Raw genomic sequence first — 13923 nt, forward strand, 5'->3', positions numbered from 1 at the left:
AGCATAGATTAATTATTGGTACATATTCACTTATTCATAGTTATCAAGGGGGTTCCATGTGAAATTACTGAGATTAGGTAATGTAATGATGACACACAGATTAATGAACAATTTGCATTTCCATCAAGTCTGAAAACCTTGAACTCCCTTTTCTTTTCCAGTGTCCTGTGACATCTCTAGACTAGTAGGTTTAATATAGCATGAGCTTTTTATTCCTTTCTATTCATTTGATAATGATAGTCCATGTCAGTTCATCAATTTGTCAGAAGCCACAAGAATATTTGTTGGGGTCTCCCCCCCCACACACACACAGTTTATAAAACAACATTACCAAGCATTATCCTCCATCACTGGGAAGGGTAGTCCTTGCTGGTAGAATATTAACAGAGTGCTCTGGTTGTCATGGTAAATTCAGAGGTTGTTCTGAACGTAATCTCATGGGGCGGGGGCAGTGGGAAAGACATGCAGAAAATGAGATTATGACAGTGTAGCCTTATAAATAAACAGAACACTTTTTTTTCTGGCAGACTGAAACCTCTGCTAAAGAAAACCATCCCAAAGCAGGATCCAAAACACAAGTGGATTGTGTTAAAAGATAAAAAGAAGCTCTTCTTTAAACATTAAAGGGATCCTAGGAAGGCCTGCCATTCTTCTTTAGTGAAGTGGACAATATTGCTGTAGAAACATGTGTTCTGGAGGATGTGCAAAGTGTCTTGGAGTTACACTCATTCCTCTGGCTGTGCTCTGTACCATTGCCAATATTTTGTTGTTTTTCCCGGGAGGAACAGTGCAAGACAGCAATGGTATTTCCACTGAAGTCTGGTACTTTGGAGGAATCTTGGGTTCTGGTGTACTGGTGAGTACATCAAGTGTAATGCATTTCTCGTTTTCATTATTGGCTAAAGTCTATAGAGTTTACAGAAGTTTGAAACCCTGTTTACACTTGGAGTTGGAAATTATATTGCCAATACATCAAATAATTAGTATTTGTGTATTCTTTTATGCATTTTTATATCCTACCGTTTGACCAGGGGGATCATTCAGGCTGACTAACAAGAAAAAAACTAACAACAAATTGAACAATGAAATGGTAAAATAATGAACTGGAAATATAGAAGCAGAATAAGTTGAAAATGAATTAAATCTCAGACATAAGGACACCAGACCATTTGATTAATGTACTAACAAGAACATAAAGCTTCACTGTTGTGTTGTCTTTGATGGATTGGTGTTGTTTTGCTGGATCAGACTGGTGTCCTGCTAATCCAACATCATACTTTTAACAGCAATAACTAATATAGGTAAGGCAGGGATATAAAGGTATTTCTATGAAAAACATTGATGGTCAATCATATATATATATTTATATGTAGCCAAATGTTAGCTTTTCAAACTTGGGAGTGAGTCCTAATTAATTCAGTGGAGTTGGTTTGCACATTAATATACTCTGAAATGCATTGCTTGTTGAAAATTGTACTTCTGCTTACTCTCAAGTAGACAAGCAAACTGCAATAGTGGTAATTTAGTAGACAGACAGTATAGCAGCGCTCAGATTAAATGCAATTAAAATGAGAGTTATCAAGCCCTAAAATATATGGTTTTTGTTGTCATCAGATGGTGTTTCCTGCCTTGGTCTTTTTGGGTCTTAAGAATAATGATTGCTGTGGATGCTGTGGTAATGAAAGCTGTGGAAAGAGGTTTGCAGTAAGTATAAGGTCTAACCTGCATATGATATGGAAATATATATTTTAATTTGTTGTTTTTGTTATGTGCCATCAAGTTGGCTTCAAGTTAAAGTGCCCAGGTAAATACCTCCAGGTGACATTGTTAACAGGTCTTTCAGACTCAGATCTATCCCTTCCGGTAGTACTGTACAGTATTCCTCTCTTCCTCTGTCTTTAGCTTTACCAAATATTAGCATCTTCTCCAATAAATCGTGGCCTTTTATGATATGTCCAAAGTACAATAATTTGGCTTCTAGTGAGAGAGTTCAGGCTTGCTTTGTTCTAGGAACCATTCATTTGCCTTTCTGGCAATCCATGGTTTCCTTAGAACTCTCCTCCAGAATCACATTTCAAATAAGTTGACTTTTTCCCGTCAGCTTTCTTCACTATCCAGCTTTCACACCAACCCATAGTAATTAGAACTGCTTTGGCATGGATGATCCTGACTTTGGTATTCATTAGTATGTCTTTCCACTTGAGGATATTATCTAAAACCTTCATTGCTGCATGTCGGCATCTGACAGCAGCAGCAGATACAGCCCACAGTGGGTCCCAGGGGACAATATTAGCCCCCGGATCCACCTGAGTTGCTTGTCCCTGATCTAGATCAAAATTAATTCATTTTCACTACTTTATCTGTTGTCATCATGATGTTGAGCAGTCAGATCCTATGCATATTTACTTGCAATTCAGTCCTCCTCTGTTCCATGGGTGTCTAAATACAGTCAGACCTCTGTACCTGCAAGGGATCTGTTCCAGACCTCCCCGCCCCCCATGGATATGAAAAAATGCAGGACCTTAAGTCCCATTGTTCCATAGTGGTGCAACCATTGGGGACAACAGGGCTTGACATCCGTGGACACTCAAATCCATGGATGGCAAGCTCACGGGTGGGTATTGTCATCTATTTTTCAGAGGAAGGAACTGGCAAACCATCTCTGCATACACCTTGCCTACGAAAAGCCTATGAAATTATGGGGCCACCATAAGTCAACAGGAGACTTGAAGGCACATACACAGACACTGTTCCATGGAGCTTACTCCCAAGTAAACTTGCACAGGATTGCAGCTTTTAGTCACAAGCAATACATAGACACATCAAAGTGTGTGGCTTATAAATAGTCTACATGTTGAAGAAGCTTACAACAATTTCAGGAAAGCTAGTATTATTATCATTGTTGCTTTTAATACAGCATCTTCAATTTACATTGTGTTTTACAAATATAACACAGTAAAAGCAGAGATCCCCACTGAAGAAACTTCTCAGTCAGTTTTTTTCAGTGGCAACCCATAGGTTCTGGAACTCTCCTCCTAAGGATACTAGAATGGCCCCTTCCTTGCTGTCCTTCCATCAGCAGGAAAAGACTTCTTTATTTGGACAGGGTTTTGAGAACTAAAGGATTTTAAAGAAAGGGCTTTTAGCAGCATGCTCTACTGTTTTAATTGTACTATCTTTTAAACTACTTTGAAACATTTTTGTTTGCATGTTTTAAATAGCTTTTAGCATTGTTAATAGATTAATTGCATTTTAATGCTGATCTTTTGTATTTTAACTATATTGTACTTCTTTTAATTTGTAAATCCCCTATCTCCCAATGTTGATTAACAACAACAACAACATACACTGAAACAAACAAACAAAAAAAAAAGAATATGTAGGAAAGAAAGGATTAATATAAATAGGAAAAATAGTTATTCCAACTACGACCACCCTGGCCTTGGAGGGAGAGAAGAAGAAACAGACACAGCACCACCATGCCTAGTCCCAGAGGCAGATGAAAGGTTCTCCCTCCATCTTAACTGCTACCACCCTGGTCTGGGAGGGAGAAGACTTGATATCCTTCTTCACTGCCATTCTGTTCTCCTTTTGTGTCGTGGATATTAAATTATGTAAATTTTATAAACTAGAACAAGAAGCTTATATTCAATCCTAAAGGTGTGAATAACCAATACATGGACATCAAAAGTGGAGTAACACAATCAGAACCACATGCCAAAAGAATAATCTTGGCAGCAGAATGTTGGATAGACTTAGGCCCTGTCTGCATAGACCAAATAACTTGTCCTTGCCCCATACTTAACAGTGATCAGTATGGACAACACAGGGCCCAGTCCCCAATTCTGGTGCTAACTATGCAGATGATGTACAGCCAGTTCAGCACCAAATCTGTGATATACCCCTCAAGATGGATTTTAAAATCTCACCTTTTGCTCTTGATATTCTGAGAAAATCTAGAGCTCTCTGGTGGGCAGCTGTTCATATGCATGTCCTGCCGTGCCACCTTGCACCATCAGTGCAGGCATGAGTTGCTCACCTTAAGATTAGAATGAAGCACCCAGACCTGGCACCTTGATTTTGGCCTCAGAGGGAGAACCTGCAGCAGCAGGTGGCACAGCAGGAAGGACATGTGGATGCTCACCTGTCATCGCTCTGGAGGGGACTGTGGGGCAAATTTGGGGTAGATACCACCTAAGACTAAGCAGGAGACTAAATGGGTGAGTTTAACACTAAGGCAAGTTAATGGAAGACTGGTCAAAATAAAATTATAGTAATCAAGGTAGGAAATTACTAAAAATGAACTATGCAGAAAAGCAAACAGAAAAAGTCTATGTAGGGGCCATTCAGACTACAGTAAAAACCGAGTTTGAAAGTGATTCTTGCACGTGAAGTTCATATTGGATCCGATTCCGTCACAATTCATGTCGGGGCTTGAGCAAGGAAATGCCCCTTACACCGAGGTATCCAGATTCGGGGTAAAATCCGTCTTTTCTCAAAAGACTTGGGTTGCGTGAAATTTGAACTTGCCCTTGATCATGATCGGGGCAAATTAGGGAGGGATTAGGGTCAGCGGCGGGCAGAGGTCAGAGAATTCCCTCCCCTCATCAGAAGGGAGGGGGGGAGGAGGAGGAGGAAGAGCCAAAAAAGGGGAATCTGGATGCAACGGGTGACAGGAGGAAAGGGGGAAATCAGGGGTGACTTTTGGGCTGCAGAGGGCTGTCAGAGAGAGGTGGGGGATGGAGAAAGTGATGGAGGAGGAGGAGGAGGAGGAGGAGGAGGAGGAGGAGGAGAAAGGGGCCGTGGGAGGAAGGGAGCCATGGAGGGGATCCTAAAATGGAGCAGGAGGAGGAGGATGAAGGAGATGGGGGAAAGGGTCAATGGGCATCCCCGAGGAAGGAGAGGGACTGAAGGAAGGAGGAGGAGGAGGAGGAGGAGGAGGAGGAGGAGGATTTCCAGGGGGAATTGGGTTGCAGGGCTACGCTGGGGCATGTAGGGAAATCAGGCTGCTTATTGTCAGAGGGAGGTGGGGGTGGTGGAGAAAGCTCAAAGGGAGGTGGGGGTCGGAAGGAAGGAGGATTGCCCAGGGAAGTCGGGCTGTGGGTCCAAGCTGGGTCATGTAGGGAAATCAGCCTCTTTTGACAATTTATGCGCATTATTTTTTGGGTGCTTGCTTGTTCTACTTTCCTGTTGCTCCTGGATTATTATTATTATTATTATTATTATTATTATTATTATTATTATTATTATTAGTGTTATATGAGGATGCTACAGGAATGCCTGCGCTGCATTTCCATTTTATTCCCAATTTATTCCATGGGTCTACTTTAGTTGGAACTGACAGGTCACATTCTCTCAGCCTCAGTGGAAGGCAATGGCAAAGCTCCTCTAGCAGGAGGAAAAGGGTCAAGTCAGGTTAGGTCAAAGGCAGGGCACAAACGGAGCTCACCCCTCCCCCCTTTTCATATTTTTTTAAAATTATTTTCGACCAAATATGCGCATGGTTGTTTTTTTTTCTTGGGGCAGATAGAGCAGGGCTAGCAGCTTGTGCACTTTCCCTTTTCTCTGCTCGCTTCCAGCAAAGGGGAAATGTTGTGAATGCAAATGTTACAATCAAAGGGCAAACCTACAATGCGAATGTTACATTTTTTGCTCTTGTCAATTAAACAAATGATACATGCTTTTGCTACTGAATTCAGAGGCAGCCCTGAATTGCTTTTAAAAGCAAAAAATAAAATAAAATAAAATAAAATAAAAAATGCATGGCAATTGCATCTTTTACTGGCATTTCTGAGGTGAGGAATTTATTATTATTATTATTATTATTATTATTATTATCATTATCATTATTATTATTTCATGTGTAAGAGGCATTCTGGGGGGCAAGGAGTGGGGGATGCATTAGCTTGCATGGGATTGAAAATGGGGACAGGGGCAGATCTGACCCAAATGCCCACATATACACACAACACACAAAAAAGAGGTTTTAAAAAATTGACACTTTGGAGCATTTTGTGCATGGCTCTTTAAAAAAAGGAGGGGGGAGGACACTTCCGATGCCCCTGCAAAAACGTCACCATGACGATCGCTTGATTGACAGCAGGCACCTTCACAGCAGGCACAGAATGCATTTGATTTAAAATGCCCCTCTTTTTGTAGTGGGCACTTGCTAACGGAGAGATTCAGGGGAGGGGCATCTGAATCAGCCCAGTTCCTTCCAGATTTTTGATGCCAGTCTGAATGGGGCCCTCATTTAGCAGAATAACCCTGAAGGCTGAAATTCTGTACACAGTTAATTGGGAACTCAGGGAGGCTTCTGAGCAGATATTGTGGGGTTGCTGTTTAAGGCTGAAATCCAATGCACATATAGTTAGAATCAAACTCAAACTCTGTTGTTATACAAACTGTATTATTGTATTATTGTGGAAAATTTATCAGGACCTAATGGTAGATCTGCAGTGCCCCAGCAAGTGTTTTGACTCCCAGCTGCAAAATACCCTCCTCCAGCTAAAAAATGATTTTTTGTATGTGTGGAAAGAACAGAGAAAATACTCAAGGAATTACACAGAACTAATTCCTTGGCTCAGGATTCTTTAAGTCAGTGTGGGTGTGTTGCACTACACTATGGTCCATGGACTTTAGGTACTGTACTGAGTAAAAGAGACACAACAATAAAGATCTTTCAAGTCTGACCCCCCCCCCCCAAAAAAAAATCTGGCCTAAAATAGTATGGAAGATTCAGGCCACTAAAACTCTGCCAGTGTTAAATAATTGAAAATCAATATCTTGGGTATGAGAACCTAACATTTGACCTGTCAAGCCACAGGTGAGTTAGAAGAGTTCAATTGATATTATTACCCCCCCCCCACACACACACACACACTCATTACATGTTTGTGAACCATAGAAACTGGTAAGCTATAAACAAGCCAGCTGGATGGTTTAAGATGGACTTTGATTTCTGTTCTACCTTTCATTTCCGGCAGATGTTTACTTCTATAATATTCGCAGCAGTGGGCGTTGTGGGTGCTGGATACTGCTTTATTGTGTCAGCTGTTGCTCTGAACCTAGGACCGAAATGCCTCATTACCAACCCAGTCAATGGCAGCAAGGAATGGAATTACCCATTTAAAGACGGGTGAGATACCCTAGAATTCTATGATAATTGTAGCAAAATTGAGGAGTGGGTGGCACTGCTTTTTTTTAAAAAAACATGTTGTTATTTATAACAGAACAGAACAAATACTGACATCTGTAAGCACATAAATACTCGTCCACTACCCTGGCCCAATTTAGGAAGGACCTCAAAACCTTCCTATTCCAACAGGCATTCCCCGAGTAAATATCCTGTGGGCCTCCCTCCTCTCTTTCGTGGCCAAGAGGTTGGGCTTTGGGGCTTACTGTTGGTTGTTTTTTAAATATGTTTTTATTGTAATTGTTTGTACAGTGGTACCCCGGGATACGAATTACCCAGCTTACGAATTTTTCGGGATACGAAAAAATCCCATAGGGATTTATTGTTTCGGCTTACGAAGGTTTTTTCGGGTTACGAAAAAACCCCGGCGCTGTTTTAAATGGAAAGGCCGCCACCGGAGGGCAGCAGAGAGCTATTTTTTCCATTAGCGCCTATGGCAATTCGGCTTACGAAGGTTTTTCGGGTTACGAAATTAGCCGCGGAACGAATTAATTTCGTAACCCGAGGTACCACTGTATTTTAACATGCTGTGAGCCGCCCTGATCGGAGGAAGGGCGGCATATAAATAAAATTTTTATTATTATTATTATAAATAGTATTGTCAATGTGATAAATTAACCTTGTTAAATCAATTAAGATTTTTAATTACTAATAATAATGATGCATTTTTTTTCAAAATTTATAAGTCCAAATATGGAGTCTTCCCTCAGAATTCAAGCTTCGTCCAACAGTCCTTTTCAAAATTGCCAGTGCACTCTATAAGGGCCTATACTTTCAGTGCCAGATCTCATGAACTCAATAATGGGCCTATGTGTTTCCATAAACATGTTCTCTTTTTGTCCTTTTAGAACCTTATTACTTTCAGTCAATTTTTCATTCAAAGCCTAATTTCATATTTTCCTCCAACACATTAACATACATCTTTTCCCCCTCAGACTCCCAATAATTAACTGCTATTAATCTTGCTAGAGATATCCACAAAGAAATACTTTTTTATGTTTATGATTCTTTCCTACAAAGAGGGAGGATAAATACTTATATTACTTGGTGTTTAGTAACCTGAGTTATGTGGCATTAGAATTGGGTGCCAGGGCTCTGTTATATTAGAGCAAGTGTGCCATAAATCTAATAATATACCTTTCTAGTTACATCCTCAGCAACACAAGGGGAGGAATTATTGGTAATATAGGATAGTTTTACTAGCGTCAGATGCCATCTGTAAATGGACTTATATGCATTCTTCTTTACAGAAATGGAAATTTACTTGAATGCAGTTCCAGACCATATTCTTTCCAGTCTTTTTCAGTCATTTCAGTGATTAAATCAGCTTCCCACACAAGCTCTCACCCCCCATACTTATCATCTAGTAGTGTAATATAGAGTTTGAAGAGTTTAGAGTTTAGAATTTGGAGACCAGGCCTCTAGTAATATTCCTGGAAGATGTACAGTAGTCCTCAAATATGGTAACATAGAATGGACACCCTCATCCCAATGCATTGCGTTTGCTAATGCATGGACATGTATTGATCTAAACCAAAATTTTTCTGCATCTTTCAGCTTCTGATAAATTTGTTTAATTGTGAGTGATCTGTTCCCTATATAGTGGTCTTTTATTCTATAGATATTTGCATGATAAACTTTTAATGCAGTAGTCATTTTGCCTTGTTGATTTTGGCAACAACCGGGATTTTTTTCTCTATAATCATTGCATGTGTCACATTTTGTTCCTATATATATATATAAAAAATGGTATTTTGTATTCGCCACCTTCCTATATTCATATATATTTCCCTTGCTGTTTCTTATGTATCTTTTTTCATATTAAATCCACTGGTGTTTTTGTTTTGTTTTGTTTGTGTGTTTGTTTGGCTTAGAATATTTAAATAAGGGCTCTCCCAGATTGTTCTATATAAGCATCAGTTCTTACCCTATAATCCCTTGGATGTTGCAAGGTACTGTTAGTTATTATCACTTCCACATACAAGTTGAGTCTCCCTTATCTGAGATTCCAAAATCTGACATATTCCAAAAACCAAAAATGTTTTCATGGGTAGCTAAGATAGTGACACCTTTGTTTCCTGCTGGCTCAGTGTACACGAACTTTGTTTCATGCACAAAATTATTAACAGCGTTGTATAAAATGTATGAGGTGTGTATGAGGTGTATATGAAAGAAATGAATTTTGTGCTTAGACATGAGTCCCATCCAAGATATCTCATTTTGTACATATATGCAAAAACAGGTATTTGAAAATTATATATATATTTTTCAGATACACACACACACATACATACATACATATCTGAAATCCAAAACACTTCTGGTTTCAAGCATTTTGGATAAGAGAGACAAAAACTGTACACTCATTCCATTCTTTGATGGAGGGCAGTGTATAGCACTATCTTGGATCTGCACTAGGGCTCTTCAGTGATTTTGGGGGTAAAAACTGGGGCATGATTTGGTGATGTACTCCTATCATTTGAAGAGCAAATTTTCTCCTTTATTATTTTGTAATTTTAAAAAAAGAGATATAGTTATACTGGCACTTTGTGGGTGTTCTGTAGCACTTTAACTCTAAACATTAAAAGAAAAAGAAAAAGAAAAGAGGAGAGGAGAGGAGAGCATACTGTTGTGATATGACTCAGAATGATAAAGAAACCCAGCTGAGGATGAGAATAAAATGTTGCAGCTAGTGCTGGTAATTGCCAGAAAACAGAACAATAGAAACACCATCTGGATATTTTTGAAAATTTCAAGAACTATGGCAACAATTAGGACAACTTCTCAGCATATTTGCCCTATTCACAGGACATCTAAATGCTTTGCATTTGCTTCACCTATAAATAGTCATAGGTGGTTATACCCTCTTGTCCACCAGAATAAGCAGGAGGGAGGGGAGACAATTTTTTCACCCATCTTCCTGCAACCCTTGGAAAATCTGTTCTAAAATGGAGGAGAAACATCCGGAACAAGATGGGAAGTAACCAACAGGGTGTATTGCCGACTCTTTGTTCCTGTTAACACAATCACAAACAAAGGTTTGGTGATGTGAATAAAATCCTTTGCTGACTAAATTGAAGGCCAGAGGATTCAGAATTGGGAGTCATGGAGAATTCCACTGCTCACCTAATCCCTTCCCCTGGTGATCCCCATATGTACAGCGTGATGCAGACCTGTCCCTCTTAAGCAGTGTCTCACAATTATCCACAGAGTGCCAGCAGAAGCCACTGAGAGCTACTCCAATATGTGCACAGTCTAATGCATACAGGCCTACCCTACATTCTATTTCATAATCTCTAATACATATTAGAACGCATGAGAGCAAGATAAACAGTATAGAGTGGGACATTAGTAGTATTACAGTGCTCCCTCGGGTTACGAAATTAATTCGTTCCGCGGCCGCTTTCGTAACCCGAAAAGCCTTCGCAAGCCGAAAACCCATAGGCGCTAATGGGGAAAAGCCGCGATTTCGTGTGAAATAGCGCCGAAAAGCACCAAAAAAAATTTCGTAACCCGAAAAAACCTTCGTACCCGGAACAATTATTTCCTATGGGATTTTTTCGTATCCCGGAAATTTCGTAACGTGGGTATTTCGTATCCCGGGGTACCACTGTAGTAGTAATAGACAGGAAAGTTGATGCATCTTCTTTTTTCATGCAGGAACTACCTTGCGGACCATGACTTGTGGAGACTTTGTGAGTCACCTGAGAACCTTGTGCCCTGGAATTTGACCCTTTTTTCTCTGCTGCTGATAATGAGTGGAATTCAGGTGGTGCTCTGTGCCATTCAGGCTATCAATGGACTTCTGGGAACAATCTGTGGCGACTGCAAGTGTTGTGGATGCTGTGGGGTAAGACCACATGTGTGGGTCCCAAGAGAATATTCAGATATTCCTGTTGGCAGAACTGGCCCTGCTGTTAGGAAGAGTGGTGCAACTGGCTTGAGTAGGAGATGATGGAGAGCAGTATTGGCAATTCCTCCATCCCAACCATACCTCTTGAGCCACTCCTTCCCACTTCCCAGGCATGCTGTGTGTGCCATAGAGTCTGTTCTGCAGCCTAACTTAGCCTGGTCTTTAGGTGTGTGAGGGACACCCACCATGCCACATAAAATTGAAATTTTGCTAGATAAACTGCCAGCCCAATCAGCTTTAGTACATGGAATGAAAAGGAATGCATTTGTCTCAGGTAGCAAAATGCCTGTTGCCATTTTACTATGTTGATTGTCTTATCATTTTCTTACTGTTTTTTTTTTAATTAACCATTTTTGAAGGTTAGTTTTTCCCAATACTGTTCTGGACTGTCACTCCCATCATTTATTTATTTATTTTAACTGTAATTCCCTATGGCTGTGCTGACAGGGGGATTCTGGGAGCTGTCATGTTGAAAAACAAAGGTACAAACTCTGGTAAAACTAGCACTTTGTAAAAGGATATTGCTAACAGCCACCAACATGTAAATGCTAATTTATCTTTTTTTTTCCTTTTTAGGGAGATGGCACAGTGTAAAGCATACATATGTGGAGGCATCAGAGATCACGCCCTGACAATATGTAGAGTACCTTTCCAGGCATTTCTCTTGATATGATGGGCCACATGCCACTGAGCGGGTCTAGAATAGGGAGGGGAATATTTCCTCCCTGTTTAGAACAAGACCTGGTTTCCTTTCCCTTCCTGTTGATTGTTTACATCTCCCAATGACTTTTGCAGCTGTTTTGAGGAACAGCATATTTATTTTTGCAAGTTTCTATTTCAAGCCAGATTTTTTAGAGTAAACAAGTATGCCCTGTTTTCTCACAGTTAACCATTGTAATTTGGAAACAAATGAAGAAAATTCAATACTGCCATGAATGATGAGAAAGCACTGAGCTTAGCAAAAGGAATTAATCTAAATTCGCCCTGACCTACATATTCTTTTTTTAAAATCAACTTCCCTTCCAGTTTAGCCACCAATTCATTTCATATCAGATCCTTTGGTTCTTCCAGGCTGATGGTGGGGGACCTGGTCATATTGTCGGCAAAACTAGGAAAAGTTACTTTTGCAGACTCTAGCTCCCAAAATCCAGTTGACATGCTGGCCTAAGGAGATTCTTGGATTGGTATCGTTAGTCCAAAAAGTAACTTTTCCAGGCTCCTAGTGTTGGTAAACTTTACAACAGTGACCAATGCAGCATCCACATAGCAGAATTAATGCAATTTGACACCACTGTAACTGCCATACGTCAATGCTATGGAATTCTGGGATGTCTAGTTTTGTTTATAGTTTCTCTGTCAGAGACCTCTGATGCCACAACAAACTACAGATTCCAGGATTCCATAGCATTGTACCATGGCAGTGTCAAATTGCATTAATTCTGCAGTTTGGCAGTAGACCCAGTTATGATTGTCATGTATGAAGACACAGGCAGAAGCTTAAAAGGGTATAATTTTAACCTTACACTGTACCTGTTTGGTGAGAAACAAAAACATTGCTTGTTGATTTCTTGCTTCCAACTGAGCAAAATCTTCAGTATTAAAAAGGTGGTGACTGTGTTTGTTTTCCTTCTGCCAGGGCTGGGGCAGCCTTCCTCAATCCAATATCGTCCACATGTGTTGTACTACAAGTCCCATCACCCAGACAGCTAGCTCTGGATCATGAGAATTGTAATCCAATTTATCTGGAGGGCTTCTGGTTTGTTGGAAGCTGCTTTAGGATGTGAATATGTTTTCTGATCTGTCCACCATCAAATACTATAAAGATTACCAAAGCTGGGCCATGGTTGTAAAGCGATCAGTTCTGTGGTCCAAGAATTGCATTGGTATTATGGGCATCCTGGCTGGACTTGGTATTAGTCTTGTACAATCTGTCTTCTTATACACAAAAAAACAGAGAAGATTTATATAATTCTAGCCGGTAGGAGACTACTGTAGTTTGACAGCTACACGGCCAGCCAAGGCAGTTTTCCCAGTCAGCAGTGAGACAAGAAGCCCCTATTGCTCAGTATTCCAACTTTTGTATTACTGCTCCCAGAATCCACCAGTCAGTATGGCCACTGGATTTTGGGAGCTGTAGTCTAAAAAGTTAACATTTTCAATTTCTGCCACTACTGTGCCTTCTTTATAGTGCCTCAGTTAAACACCTGGAATTACTTTGAATTACTGGATTCCAAACTTATTTCTGACCCTGCTTCTGACAGGGAAACCTTCAGTTCTGTATCTTTTTGTGCCTTTCAGTACATAGGACCAACGCCAATAAAAAGATTGACAACACCAGTCAAACATTAGGATTCATCTGTGTGTGGTATCTGCTAATGTACCTCCAACAGTCTTTTTATTATTGCCCTTCATTTATTACAGCTTATGAACTTACAATTCCACAAGTGCTCCTTTACCCAAATATTTTTTGTATATATTCTAATATTCAGAACATTGTGCTGGTGGGGGGAAAATCTGAAAATCATTAAAATGTTCTCTTTTCTTTTGTTCTTTTTATAAACTTACCATGTGCTATACATTATGTGTCCAGGGGTTCTCTTTCAGTGACAGAGGCTCAGGCCAGGATCCTGTTGACACGATCAGTTTGACAGCATCCTTGCTTATGTAAGCCTGAGAGCAGTAACAGCAGTGGCACTGATGATTTTCCATGCCACCCTTTCCATAGTGCCCTGGCTCCAAGAACCCCTTACACCACTAAAACCATAGATTCCCCTGGGAATTCCATTAGCTTCAGTGGGCCTCCTGTCCAAATGAG

At 40.2% G+C, this 13923-nt stretch overlaps 1 protein-coding gene across 1 annotated transcript; it reads left to right on the plus strand.

Moving 5' to 3' along the window:
• Nucleotides 1-472: 472 nt before the first annotated feature.
• TM4SF4 (transmembrane 4 L six family member 4) lies at nt 473-13684 on the plus strand. The gene is made up of 5 exons (XM_042458353.1): nt 473-856; nt 1615-1704; nt 6987-7138; nt 10856-11045; nt 11685-13684. The coding sequence occupies exons 1-5, from the start codon at nt 686-688 to the stop codon at nt 11700-11702; spliced, it is 621 nt and encodes a 206-aa protein (XP_042314287.1). The 5' UTR covers nt 473-685; the 3' UTR covers nt 11703-13684.
• Nucleotides 13685-13923: the final 239 nt, after the last annotated feature.

This window comes from Sceloporus undulatus, chromosome 3 (genome assembly GCF_019175285.1).
Source record: "Sceloporus undulatus isolate JIND9_A2432 ecotype Alabama chromosome 3, SceUnd_v1.1, whole genome shotgun sequence".
NCBI lineage: Eukaryota > Metazoa > Chordata > Lepidosauria > Squamata > Phrynosomatidae > Sceloporus > Sceloporus undulatus.